Below are 14848 nucleotides of genomic sequence, written 5' to 3' on the forward strand. Positions count from 1 at the left end.
CACTTTATTAACCCGCAAATACACCTCCAGGTCCGATGTAATCAACACAAGGTGCCGCGACGCTTTCAGCTCTGCTACATGAAGCTGACAGGAGTGGCAGTGGAACACCCCCGCTCCTGTGAGCTCCACGTAGCAACTGAAGTGAGTCGCGCTGTCAGCGGGGACGTCACTCAGGTAATGCCGGTCGGTGTGTGTGCGGTGATGATAGGGGTGGTAGTGCCTGCATGGGTGCGGTGATAGGGGCGGTAGTTCCTGGGTGTGTGCAGGGATGATGGGAGCGATAGTGCCAGTGTATGTGCAGTGATGATGGGGGCGGTAGTGCCGGGGTGTGTGCAGTGATGATGGAGGCGGTAGTGCCGGTGTGTGCGTGGATGATGGGGGCAGTAGTGCCAGTGTGCGCGCGGGGATGATGGGGGCGGTATTACCGGTGTGTGCGGTGATGATGGGATCTCTCTCTCTGTGTCGGCATGAAAAAGAAAGCAAAAAAAAAAAGAATCTGTTTTTTGCTGGATTCGTCACATCAGTTTTTACACAATCTGCGATGGATCCATTGCATCAGGCACACGCCGGATTGTGCCTGATGCCAAAAAACTGATGTATGAAAGTAGCCTAAGAAAAACCGCATGCATTTTTTTTTGTAAACAAATAAATAATTGAAAAAAAAAACCGACGTGCGGTTCTCCCTAATTTTCATCCCCAGCCATGATAACGCTGGCTGGGGGTTGGTATATTCTTAGCCCGCAGCCGCCCGGTATTGCCGCATCTATTAGATGTGACAATTCCGGTGCGATATCTGCTCATCTCGATTGCCCTGGTGCGGTGGCAATCGAGGTAATAGCAGGGGTTAATAACCGCACACGGCTGCTACTAAACCCTAGGTTCTATTAGATACCTGCATCACACAAACCTGTACATGAATGTAAATAAACAAGACACAGAGAAATCCTTTATTTGAAATACTGTAAAGTACAAAACTCTCCCTCCTTCACCACTTTATTAACCCCAACACCCTGCAGCTTCGGCATGATCCACAGGAGGTCCCACGGCGACACATCCAGCTCTTCTACATTTCAGAGCAAGCAGCCATAGAGAACGACTGCCAGCTCTGAGTGCAGCCTATTACTGAGCCGCAATAAGCGATGACTGCAGCAGAGACTTCAAAGGCTGGGGGGTGCGTCAGCCTGCAACCAATCACAGCTGAGAGGACGGTGGGGAAAACATGGAAAGCTGTGTGATTGCGATGGATAGTACAGGAAGTGAATGCGCGACCCGGAAGCAGTGTGCCGCCATGACACCGAGTCTCGGTAAGTATGAAACTCTCATTTATTTCTGGTTTTCTTTATTTTTATTAATTGCCGATTCCGGATTGTGCACCCGGAATCCCGCGCCCGGGTCCGGCACAGATATAGCTCTGCAACCGCGCTGATCCAGACTATTACAGTCCGGATCCGCTCAGCCCCACTCAAGACACAAAAACTAAGCCGTCACTGAGCTCCAGATCCCGAAAAATGAAACCGCTACGTGTCCTGGAAAATGGCGACAAAAGCGCAACTTTTTTTTCTCTCAAATTTCAGATTATTTTTTTTCTCCCTTTTATATAAAAGTAAAAGTATACATGTTTGGTATGCATGAACTTGTACTGCCGTGAGGCATCATACTGCCATGAGGCATCATACTGACACATCCTTTTTACCATATAGTGAACACGGCAAATTAAAAATAATTGTAGAATTGCGTTTTTTTGGAACTTCACCCCACTTGGAGCTTTTTTCAGTACAATATGGGGCAGAATGAATGGTGTCATTCAAAAGTACAACTCGTCCTGCAAAAAACAAACCCTCAGATGTCTATAGTGACTGAAAATAAAACCGTTATGGCTCCTGGAAGAAGGGGAAGAAAAAAAAGAAAAAACGCTTGTTGGTTAAGGGGTTAATGAAAATAGACTACTGACTAATACACATCTGTGTTGTCACCAGTATGTGCAAATATGACGTATTACGGGGGGAGCACTAATGAAACTTTAGCTTCTGAGGAAGGGTTAAAAGAACAGGATTCAGGTCAGTTTATGATGCGATGGGTATGCTGAAAGCTTTCTCCCTGTTATGACTGTGCTTGCATCTCGTCATGTGTAATAACCTGCAGGTAACGGGATACGCAAGGACTGCACGGAACCACGGGGGTTAATCAATGAAAATTTAATAATGTATTGCACAACACAGGTAGAGGAAAAGTGTGGGAAGGGGAGAAAAGCGGGAATGTGCACAGCAGTAGAGATAATGCAATATACATACAACTACTTTGAATAACTTGTCAAGGGTAGGAAGCCTCAGATTGTACTCCCAAAAGCAAAACACAGAAATCCTTATTAAACAAAAAAACGCAGAGTCCTTGTTACCTTACTCGTATAACACAGTGCAGAGTCTTTTCCTATCTGTCCCTAACTAAAAGTAGTGTGCACACTTAACTGCAGGTTTCAGCGTGGGGTACCTCGTCACCGTTGGGGCCCGTATTCCGCTGGCAGACACCTCTAAAGTTCAGTCTTTGTCCCGGGTCTGTAACTTGCACGTGCTGCCTGGCTCCTCGCTCCACATCCAGCCTCTTTTGGATCTGTAATTTTGTAATTTGCACGTGCTGTCTGGCTCCTCGCTCCACATCCAGCCTCTTTGGATCTGTGTCTTGGGGGGGACACCACGCAACACTCTGAGGTACTTGGACCTCGGAAAAACAGGGCAGACTGAGGCCTTCTATCTTACAGCCCACTCCAGCACACTCCTCTCTGCCAAACAGCCACATGTAGACTCCTCCTCCTCCTGTTCCAGACTCAATCAAGTCACTTGAGCAGCAGGACTTTTTCCCGCTGTTCTCTGTTTTGACAGCAGGTGGCAGCATAACACAAGGAAGTCCACCAAACAGTCTTTTAACCTATATATATATATATATATATATATATATATATATATATATATATATATACAGTTAGGTCCAGAAATATTTGGACAGTGACACAATTTTCGCGAGTTGGGCTCTGCATGCCACCACATTGGATTTGAAATGAAACCTCTACAACAGAATTCAAGTGCAGATTGTAACGTTTAATTTGAAGGTTTGAACAAAAATATCTGATAGAAATTGTAGGAATTGTCACATTTCTTTACAAACACTCCACATTTTAGGAGGTCAAAAGTAATTGGACAAATAAACCAAACCCAAACAAAATATTTTTATTTTCAATATTTTGTTGCGAATCCTTTGGAGACAATCACTGCCTTAAGTCTGGAACCCATGGACATCACCAAACGCTGGGTTTCCTCCTTAATGCTTTTCCAGGCCTTTACAGCCGCAGCCTTCAGGTCTTGCTTGTTTGTGGATCTTTCCGTCTTAAGTCTGGATTTGAGCAAGTGAAATGTATGCTCAATTGGGTTAAGATCTGGTGATTGACTTAGCCATTGCAGAATGTTCCACTTTTTTGCACTCATGAACTCCTGGGTAACTTTGGCTGTATGCTTGGGGTCATTGTCCATCTGTACTATGAAGCGCCGTCCGATCAACTTTGCGGCATTTAGCTGAATCTGGGCTGAAAGTATATCCCGGTACACTTCAGAATTCATCCAGCTACTCTTGTCTGCTGTTATGTCATCAATAAACACAAGTGACCCAGTGCCATTGAAAGCCATGCATGCCCATTCCATCACGTTGCCTCCACCATGTTTTACAGAGGATGTGGTGTGCCTTGGATCATGTGCCGTTCCCTTTCTTCTCCAAACTTTTTTCTTCCCATCATTCTGGTACAGGTTGATCTTTGTCTCATCTGTCCATAGAATACTTTTCCAGAACTGAGCTGGCTTTATGAGGTGTTTTTCAGCAAATTTAACTCTGGCCTGTCTATTTTTGGAATTGATGAATGGTTTGCATCTAGATGTGAACCCTTTGTATTTACTTTCATGGAGTCTTCTCTTTACTGTTGACTTAGAGACAGATACACCTACTTCACTGAGAGTGTTCTGGACTTCAGTTGATGTTGTGAACGGGTTCTTTTTCACCAAAGAAAGTATGCGGCGATCATCTACCACTGTTGTCATCCGTGGACGCCCAGGCCTTTTTGAGTTCCCAAGCTCACCAGTCAATTCCTTTTTTCTCAGAATGTACCCGACTGTTGATTTTGCTACTCCAAGCATGTCTGCTATCTCTCTCATGGATTTTTTCTTTTTTTTTCAGCCTCAGGATGTTCTGCTTCACCTCAATTGAGAGTTCCTTAGACCGGATGTTGTCTGGTCACAGCAACAGCTTCCAAATGCAAAACCACACACCTGTAATCAACCCCAGACCTTTTAACTACTTCATTGATTACAGGTTAACGAGGGAGACGCCTTCAGAGTTAATTGCAGCCCTTAGAGTCCCTTGTCCAATTACTTTTGGTCCCTTTAAAAAGAGGAGGCTATGCATTACAGAGCTATGATTCCTAAACCCTTTCTCCGATTTGGATGTGAAAACTCTCATATTGCAGCTGGGAGTGTGCACTTTCAGCCCATATTATATATATATAATTGTATTTCTGAACATGTTTTTGTAAACAGCTAAAATAACAAAACTTGTGTCACTGTCCAAATATTTCTGGACCTAACTGTATATAAATAAATGTTAACAGGTCTTACATTTCCCCCCCTCTTTAACCTCGGCCGTCCCGGCCGATACACTCCTGAGGCACTCTGCAAAGGGGCACACGGTGGCAACTCCTGCCCTGCTTCACAACCTGTTGCTTGGGAGCCAATGTCATAAAACAGGATTCAGTGACAGAACACACAAATTCATCTGCCAAGTACCGATCAGGGGGAATACCAGCATTAGCCCGCTCAGTCCGGCGTGGCACCACAGCTAACTCGCCAGACGTCGGCGCCGTATCAGGGAGTACAGTATTCCTGTCCCCATCTCTGGAGATTAGTGACTCCTGCTCTGCAGGGGTGGCACCTGTGTATTGAACGGATGGGGGTGTGGATCTCTCCCAGTCTGCTGGGTTGGTCGGGGCCCGCCACCATTCTTCATCGTCAGAGCCCTCTTCGAAGGTAACAGGAACAGGCACGGGCACCGTCTCCGAGGTACTTTGTCTGGTCCTGTCTTCTGAATAGCAGGGCCTCAGCATATTACGATGAGGGTGCCGCCTCTTTGCTCGCCTCTCACTTCGTATACTGATCCATGGGGCGAGATTCTTCTGATCACAATGTACGGCTCTGTTTTCCAGCGCTCGCTCAACTTGTGTCTCGGGTGTTTCTCTGCAACTAGTACTCTGTCTCCTGGTAAGAACGGGGTTTCACACACAGGTTTCCGCTGCGGTTGTGTCTTTTCTTGCAACCGCTTGGTGACAATTCGATGGATAGTCTCCAGCCGTCGACGGTGACAATCAACCCAGGAACCTACGCTCTGACCTTCACTGATCTCGGGGGGAGCTAGGTTCAGCTCTTCAATGCCTCTTCCGGCTCTTCCAAACAGTAGCACGTATGGGGTGTACCCAGTGGTGGAGTGGACATGATTATTGTACGCCCACACGAGTTCTGCGAGATAGCCGGGCCAGTGATTCTTACGATCATCCTCCAACGTGCGTAGCATTTGTAGGAGGGTCCGGTTAAATCTCTCGCAGGCTCCATTGCCCTGTGGATGATAAGGCGTAGTCCTTGACTTCTGCATTCCGTAAATCCTTTGCAGCTCTCTCATGACACTGCCCTGAAAGCAAGCTCCTTGGTCAGAATGTATTCTTTTGGGGCAGCCGTACACCCGGATAAAGTCATCACTGATGGCTCGAGCAGCTGATTCAGCCGTCTGATCTCTGGTGGGCGTCACCACCGCAAATTTGGAGAAGTGATCTGTCATCACAAGGCAGAACTGATAGCCCCGGTGGGAGTGGCCAATCTTGAGATAATCGATCATGAGTACTTCCAACGGCTCTTTGGTTACAATAGTCTGTACTGGTGCTTGCTGTGGAGGAGCCTTACTTAACTCGCAGGAACGGCACAGTTTACAGGCCTTCTCTACTGCCCGAAGCATCTGAGGACAGTATACTATTCTTTGCAACCACTGGTAAGTCTTGTCCGGTCCGAAATGGGCTCCCTTCTCATGCGCCTCTCGGGCCAATGGTACTGCCATCTTCTGGGGTATCACTACTTGCCACCGTACTTCCAACTCTGTAGCTAGGTGCACCTTCCGATACAGCATCCCTTCTTGCACCGACAGCTTATCCCACTGGCTGAGAATCTGGAGGGCCACGTGCGACAGCGTGGCCCGTATTTCCTTTCTAGGCTTGCGCTGCTGGATCACCCACTCTTTCACTTGAAGCAGTTCTGGGTCAGATGACTGGATTTTCACCCATTCCTCTCTGGTTTGGCCAAGCAGGCGTGATGTCGTGCCCGACGTAATTTCCAGCATACGAGCCTCTACCACTTGAGCGGTGAATTTACTAAAGTCCGGAATTTCGTCTTCCTCCAACTGTTCATCTCTCTCCCCCACTGGGGCTTCGGTGGTAACACGAGAAAGGGCATCCGCATTCTGATTTTCATGCTTAGAGCGGTACTGCACATGATAATTGTATCTGGAGAGTCGTGCCAGCCACCTCTGTTCCATTGCTCCCAGTTTGGCGGTGGAGATGTGAGCCAGGGGGTTATTATCCGTATAGACTTCAATTTGAGCTCCCGTGAGATATTCCGAGAACCTTTCGGTTATTGCCCATACTAGTGCCAGTAACTCCAACCGAAAGGAACTGTAATTCTCGGGGTTGCGCTCAGCTTCTCGCAACGTCCGACTTCCATATGCAATCACCCGTTCAGTACCATTCTGTACCTGGGCCAGTACTGCACCCAGGCCGTAGAGGCTCGCGTCTGTATACAACCGAAAGGGGAGGTTATAGTCTGCATAGGCAAGCACAGGGGCACTAACCAAGGCCTCTTTCAATCGGTGTAAGGCTTCTGCTTGTCTTGGTCCCCAGCAAATTTTCTGTGCTTTTGGTCCTTTCGCAGTGCCTCGGAGCAATTCGTGCAAAGGTTCTGCCTCCTTCGCGAAATCTTTGATAAAGCGACGGTAATAACCGGCTAGCCTCAGGAAAGCTCGAACCTCCCGCACTGTGCTGGGTGTGGGCCATTGTAGCACTGCTCTCACTTTCCCATCGGAGGGCTGTATGCCGGCTTCCGACACCTTGTGTCCGAGATATTCAATCTCTTCCTGAAAGATCCGACATTTTTTTGGTTTTAGTTTAAGCCCATGGGCCCGTAACCGCTGAAACACTTGGCCCAGGTTTTCTAGATGTTTCTCAAAGGTTGCAGAATACACTACTATGTCGTCCAGGTAAATCAATGTGGCCTCGAAGTTCATGTCTCCAAGGCAACTTTCCATGAGGCGCTGAAAAGTTCCTGGGGCATTACTTAGTCCAAACGGCATGCGATTGAATTCGAAGAGTCCCATGGGTACAATAAATGCGGTCTTGGCCTTGTCTTTCTCTGCCACAGGGACCTGCCAATATCCGCTGGCCAGATCGAGGGAGGAGAAGTAACGTGCCTTTCCCAACGCCGACAGGGACTCCTCTATCCGGGGCAGAGGGTAGGAATCACGAACCGTGCATCCATTAAGCTTGCGGTAGTCAACACAGAAGCGGGTAGACCCATCCTTTTTCTTGACCAGCACGATTGGGGCAGCCCATGGACTCTGACTTTCTCTTACCACCCCGCTCTTCAGCATCTGCGCCAAAAGCTCTTTTACCTCTTGGTAGTACTTTGGGGGTATTTGCCTGTACCTTTCCCTGATCGGTGGGGCATCTCCTGTGGGTATTTCGTGCTGAATCTTGTCAGTACAGCCGAAATCTTCTGCGTGACGGGAGAACGTGGCTTGATTCTCCCAAGTAAAGTCCTCTATGGCTTGGGCTTGCTCAGAATCGAAGGGGCTCAGGTCCACTCCCATCTGCCCTAAGATGACGCGACTGTTCCATTGATCAGTGGGTTTCTCTTTTCTTTCCATAGAAAGAGCCCAAGTCCAGGCTTCCCCTGCCATGGGCTGCAATTCAATCGATTCTGCAGCCGCCACCTCTTCAGGCGCCAGGTAGACATGGGCCAGAACAACTCCCGAGGTCAAGGTGTAGGCCTGTTCACCGGTGTTCACGCAACGGAAAGGGACCCTTCCATTTCTTACTGTTGCTAAAGTGCGAGCCACCAACGGTTCGTCTCCGTTCTCTTCACCACGGTAAGGCTCCACCAACACCTCCATCCCCTCGAGTGTACGGTGGGCCCCGACTGGCAAGGTGAGGACTGTCTCACGATTTGGAGGTAGAGTAATTGTTGTCTGTCTTGGGACTCGAACCCTCCCCACCGGGTAGCGGCTCCCACCATTCTTCCACAGTCCTCGGGCACGGATAAGGTGTTGGAAGACCATTTGGGCAGGCCTGTTAGCAACTGTCGTCTTCCAGTAATCACAGCCCCCCTTGTTGAAGAGCAACTGGTCTAATTCTTTCAGGACGTTCATGCCCACGATAGCTGGCACCTCTCTGTCGTACCGGCCCTCCGTTAACACAATCCCTTTTTTGCCTAAGTTCTGGCCACAGGCATGTATGTTCATCCACACGACCCCTACAACCGAAATGGGAAGATTGTTTGCAGCCCTCAGTTTGATAAGTGCCCCTTTGTCAATGGATACAGTTTGTCCAAAATGTTGGTAGAAGAACTGTTCTGGCATGGTGGTCACTTGGGACCCAGTATCCATCAGGCATTTTACTTCTTTCCCTTCAAATTCGGCCGTGATCGTCGGCGTGCAGGCTGCTATATCTTCAGGGCGTTGGTTTTCTCTAAGCTCAGTTGGTCTCCCCACCATGTGCCCATCCATGGAGGGAGGCACTAGTTTAACGGCGGTCTTTCTTGCGACGTCTTCCTCTCCGGACAGTGTCGGAATAAATGGTTCTGATTTCCACAGTTCCAACACTGGTAGTCTCCAGCGGGTCTCGGTCGTCTCTCCTCGATCTGTCCCCTCTCTTCTTGATAGGTATGCGTGCGGGTATTTGATCGCGGTGCTGTCGTTCTTACTTCTGACGCCGGGGCTTGCATATTCTTCAGCAACTCTTGTAGAGCAGTAACAGTCTCTTGTAACTGATCCACTTTAGCCTCAAGTTGGCTCGGTTCTCGTTTTTTCTCACCCGGGACTACCTTATGCATACAAACTTCACCCAAGGTGTTCTGCGGGTCGCAATTTTCAGTTTGTGTGCGGGAGACTGCTTCTTCCAATATTTCCTGGAAAGTTAGTTTTTTTTCTACCCTGAGCCGTTCACGGAGGGCACCTTTGATCTTGGGGTTATGTAATCCGCGGAGGAATTGATCTCGCAGGGTACGGTCAGCATAACCGGGGGTTTGTGCTAGCTCTGGCTCTGCTGTAAGCATTTGTCTCATTATTCTCTGGAGTGCATTTGCATACTGTGGCAGACCTTCTTCTTCACCCTGCAGCCTGTAGAACAGTTGCACCTGTAAATCTCCTGCTTCTGGTTTCCCGCCATACACTCTCTCAAGAATCTTCACCACCTGCTCTAACGTCTTTCGTTCACTCTCAGGGTGCAATAAAATAGTCTCTTGAGCATGGCCTTCAAGGGCAATCAACAGTATCTCCCCTTGATTTTCTGCAGTCACTCCTGCTACTCTCAACATGCCCCACACTCTCTGCGCCCAGTCATGGAGAGGTACATTGTTGCCAGTAAATTTTGGTATATGGGTCAGCATAGCCCCAAGTGACAGCTGCCTTGCTGGTATTCCCCCATCAGGTTGTATTAGTACACCTCCATCAGCGACACCCCCCTGTCCGTCCATTGTTCCGTACCAGCCTGCGTAGCCTGCCGACTACGCCATATGTAATAACCTGCAGGTAACGGGATACGCAAGGACTGCACGGAACCACGGGGGTTAATCAATGCAAATTTAATAATGTATTGCACAACACAGGTAGAGGAAAAGTGTGGGAAGGGGAGAAAAGCGGGAATGTGCACAGCAGTAGAGATAATGCAATATACATACAACTACTTTGAATAACTTGTCAAGGGTAGGAAGCCTCAGATTGTACTCCCAAAAGCAAAACACAGAAATCCTTATTAAACAAAAAAACGCAGAGTCCTTGTTACCTTACTCGTATAACACAGTGCAGAGTCTTTTCCTATCTGTCCCTAACTAAAAGTAGTGTGCACACTTAACTGCAGGTTTCAGCGTGGGGTACCTCGTCACCGTTGGGGCCCGTATTCCGCTGGCAGACACCTCTAAAGTTCAGTCTTTGTCCTGGGTCTGTAACTTGCACATGCTGCCTGGCTCCTCGCTCCACATCCAGCCTCTTTGGATCTGTAATTTTGTAATTTGCACGTGCTGTCTGGCTCCTCGCTCCACATCCAGCCTCTTTGGATCTGTGTCTTGGGGGGGACACCACGCAACACTCTGAGGTACTTGGAACTCGGAAAAACAGGGCAGACTGAGGCCTTCTATCTTACAGCCCACTCCAGCACACTCCTCTCTGCCAAACAGCCACATGTAGACTCCTCCTCCTCCTGTTCCAGACTCAATCAAGTCACTTGAGCAGCAGGACTTTTTCCCGCTGTTCTCTGTTTTGACAGCAGGTGGCAGCATAACACAAGGAAGTCCACCAAACAGTCTTTTAACATATATATATATATATATATATATATATATATATATATATATATATATATATATATATAAATAAATGTTAACAGGTCTTACACATGAATCAGGGGCATCTTTCTCCAGCATGGCCCCTCATAAACACCTGTGTGAATGCCAGTATTAATAAATTGTTGCCAATATATACACTTAAGGGTGCTTTACACGCTGCGACATCGCTAGCGATTGCTAGCGATGTCGAGCGCGATAGCACCCGCCCACATCGTATGTGCGATATTTGGTGATCGCTGTCGTAGCGAACATTATCGCTACGGCAGCATCACACGCACATACCTGTGTGGCGACGTCGCTGTGACCGCCGAACAATCCCTCCTTCAAGGTGGAGGTGTGTTCAGCGTCACAGCGACGTCACCGCGACGTCACTATGTGGCCGTCATATAGAAGCGGAGGGGCGGAGATGAGTTGGACGTAACATCCCGCCCACCTCCTTCCTTCCGCATTGCCGGTAGACGCAAGTAAGGAGATGTTCAGTACCTACCCGCACGCAACCTCAGATCCTCACAAGATCTCCTTCTCTACTCCTCTCTTATCTCCTCTTCCCACAATCGCGTACAAGATTTCTCCCGTGCCTCCCCCATACTCTGGAACGCTCTACCTCAGCAAATCAGACTCTCCCCTACCGTGGAAAGCTTCAAGAGGAACATCAAGATCCATCTCTTCCAACAAGCCTTCAACCTACAATAGCCCTCAGTCCAGTAGACCACTGTGCAACTAGCTCTGTCCTCACCTATTGTACCATCACCCATTCCCTATAGACTGTGAGCCCTTGCAGGTAGGGTCCTCTCTCCTCCTATACCAGTCTGTTTTGTACTGTGAATGATTGTTGAATGTATACCCTCTTTCACTGTAAAGCACCATGGAATAAATGGCGCTATAATAATAAATAATAATAATAATAATGTTCGTCGTTCCTGCGGTGTCATACATAGCGATGTGTGCTGCCGCAGGAACGACAAACAACATCGTACCTGCAGCAGCAATGATATTAAAGACCGCTTTACACGTAGCGACATCGCTAAAGCGATGTCGTTGGGGTCACGGAATTCGTGACGCACATCCGGTTGCATTAGCGATGTCGTTGCGTGTGACACCTACGTGCGATCGAAGATGGTCGTGAAATCATGCAAAATCGTTAATCGTTGACATGCTCCCCTATTCCCAATTATCGTTGCTGCTGCAGGTAGGATGTTGTTCGTTGTTCCTGCGGCAGCACACATTGCTATGTGTGACACCGCAGGAACGAGGAACCTCACCTTACCTGCGGCCGCCGGCAATGAGGAAGGAAGGAGGTGGGCGGGATGTTACGTCCCGCTCATCTCCGCTCCTCCGCTTCTATTGGGTGGTTGCTTAGTGACGTCGCTGTGACGCCGAACGAACCGCCCCCTTAAGGGTGCTTTACACGCTGCGACATCGCTACCGATATATCGTCGGGGTCACGTCGTTAGTGACGCACATCCGGCGCCGGTAGCGACATCGCAGTGTGTGACACCAAGGAGCGACGATCAACGATTGCAAAATCGTTCAAAAACGGTGATCGTTGACACGTCACTCCTTTCCTTAATATCACTGCTGCCACAGGTTCCTGCGGCAGCACACATCACTGTGTGTGACACCGCAGGAACACCGAACATCTCCTTACCTGCATCCACCGGCAATGCAGAAGGAAGGAGGTGGGTGGGATGTGACGTCCCGCTCATCTCCGCCCCTCCGCTTCTATTGGCCGGCCGCTTAGTGACGCCGCAGTGACGTCGCTATGACGCCGAACGCACCTCCCCCTTGAGGGAGGGATTGTTCGGCGGTCACAGCGACGTCGCTGACAAGGTATGTGTGTATGACGCTGTCGTAGCGATAATGTTCGCTACGGCAGCGAGCACCAAATGTCGCACCAACGACGGGGGTGGGTGCTATCGCGCTCGACATCGCTAGCAATCGCTAGCGATGTCGCAGCGTGTAAAGCACCCTTTAGAAAGGAGGCGGTTTGCCGCTCACAGCGACGTCGCTAGGCAGGTAAGTAGTGTGACGGGTCCGAGCGATTTTGTGCGCCACGGGCAGCGATTTGCCCGTGATGCACAATCGATAGGGGCGGGTACGCACGCTAGCGATCTCGCTAGCGAGATCGCAGCATGTAAAGCGGCCTTAAGGAAAGGAGCGACGTGTCAACGATCACCGTTTTTGGACGATTTTGCGATCGTTGATCGTTGCTCCTTGGTGTCACACGCTGCAATGTCGTTACCGGCGCCGGATGTGCGTCACTGACGTGACCCCGATGATATATCGGTAGCGATGTCGCAGCATGTAAAGCACCCTTTACACTGAACTAGATCCTCTGAGATGCATTCTAGACAATTAGTTCAGCACAAGAGAAGTCCTGCAGATGGGAGCAGGAGGTTTGGATAATAGGGGATGTTAGACCACTGGTAGAACGTGGAGTACGAGGGGGGTGGTATCCATATTAGCAGCTTTAGGGCGGACTGGCACTTTGTAAAGGATGGGTAGGGTGATAGGTAGGGTGATAGCCAGATGAGTCATGTGGTGCCACAGCACTCTGGAGAAGACGGGTAGGGTAGTCGCCAGATGGGGAGATGTAGGGCAGTATGGTACAGTGAAGAGGACATGTAGAGTGGTAGCCAGATAGGGAGATGTAGAGTGGTGCAGCACTGAGGAAGGACAGGTAGTATGGTATATGGTAGCCAGATGAGATGTAGGACTGTGCAGCACTGTGGAGAGAACGGGTAGGGTGGTAGCCAGATGAAGACATGTAGGGTGGTGCAGCACTATGCAGAGGATGGGTAAGGTGGTAGCCAGATTGGAAGATGTACGGTGGTGTTGCACTGTAGAGAGGACAGGGAAGGTGGTAGCCAGATGGGGAGTTGTAGAGCTGTGGAGGACAGGTAGGGTGGTAGCCACATGGGAAAATGTAGGGCGGTGCAGCACTATGGAGAGGGTAGATAGGGTGGTAGCCAGATGGGGAGTTGTAGGGTGGTGCAGCACTGTGGAGAAGTTTGGTATGGTGGTAGCCAGATGGGGAGTTGCAAGGAGGTGCAGCATTGTGGAGAGGATTGGTATGGGTGTAGCCAGATGAGGAAATGTAGGGTGGTGCAGCATTGTGGAGAGGATTGGTATGGGGGTAGCCAGATGGGGAGATGTAGGTGGTGCAACACAGGGGAGAGGACAGATAAGGTGGTAGCCAGATGAGCAGTTGTAGGGTGGTGCAGCACTTTAAAGTTGACAGATAAGGTGGTAGCCAGATGAGGAGATGTAGGGCGGTGAAGTACTGTGGACAGGACGAGTAGGGTGGTAGCCAGATGGGGAGATGTAGGGTGGTCCAGCATTATGGAGCTGACCAGTAGGGTGGTGTAACACTCTGGAGAGGACAAGTTGGGTGCCACACAGGGAAGAGACGTAGAGAGGTGAAGCACTGGGTAGGATAATGGGAGACCAACCATAAATACTGATCACCTATTTACAGGGTTGGTTAAAGTTGTTGATGTTTGGGGGCCCTAGTTATCTCATGCACACTACTCCTCAGGGTAGCTGGGGGTGGCAGCGGTCTCACTTCCAGGTATATTCTTTTGGATAGGATGATAAGTTGTTATAATTGATTAAGCTTTTCTTAGATTTGCTAATATGTATATGGTTACAACAGTGTGACCTGATGGACAAGAAGCCACAGAATGGTGCATAGTGACCGGTTGGGAACTGGCGATTGATACTGGAAGTGCGAGTGTAAAATCTCATATCGGGGAGTTGTAGTAATCTTCAAAATTACTAATTACTTTAAATTAAAGTAGAGCCCTTTTTTCAGGTGACTGCGTTTACCCTGGTGAGTGCCCTGAGTGTAATGCTCAGCTTGGCGGGCTCCATCCTCTCCTGCCAGAATGGGCAGCTGGTGAAATCCTTTACCTCCTGTAAGAAGGTGAGTGCATGCTCTGCTGGCTCCCACTTTAATACCGGGGCATTAGATTGCGATTCTCATTTACTGGCCTCTTTTATTCAGGAGAACAACTGGTGTATTTGCTGCCATCCAGTCGGCTCTCAGGAAGCGTTGCCTGACTGCAGAGAGCTGGAGAAGCTGACCCTGTACCCCAACCACCAATGTGACAGCATCCGCGTTGCTCTAAAGGTAGGTGATGGTGGCACAGTGTGTGGTGAGC

The 14848-nt window shown here is 49.2% G+C and overlaps 1 protein-coding gene across 8 annotated transcripts in view; it reads left to right on the forward strand.

Annotated features, from left to right (window-relative positions):
* The window catches only part of ENTREP3 (endosomal transmembrane epsin interactor 3), a 283486-nt gene that overhangs the window by 250666 nt on the left and 17972 nt on the right, over window positions 1-14848 (forward strand). For 7 of the 8 annotated variants that reach the window (XM_075329675.1, XM_075329678.1, XM_075329679.1 and 4 more), the window contains 2 exons: window positions 14500-14610; window positions 14692-14817. In XM_075329675.1, the coding sequence (XP_075185790.1) occupies window positions 14500-14610; window positions 14692-14817 (237 nt within the window). Of the gene's footprint in view, window positions 1-14499; window positions 14818-14848 lie in introns of all 8 variants that reach the window. The other variant, XM_075329677.1, reaches the window with a different exon arrangement.

Source organism: Anomaloglossus baeobatrachus, chromosome 12 (genome assembly GCF_048569485.1).
Source record: "Anomaloglossus baeobatrachus isolate aAnoBae1 chromosome 12, aAnoBae1.hap1, whole genome shotgun sequence".
Taxonomy (NCBI): Eukaryota; Metazoa; Chordata; class Amphibia; order Anura; family Aromobatidae; genus Anomaloglossus; species Anomaloglossus baeobatrachus.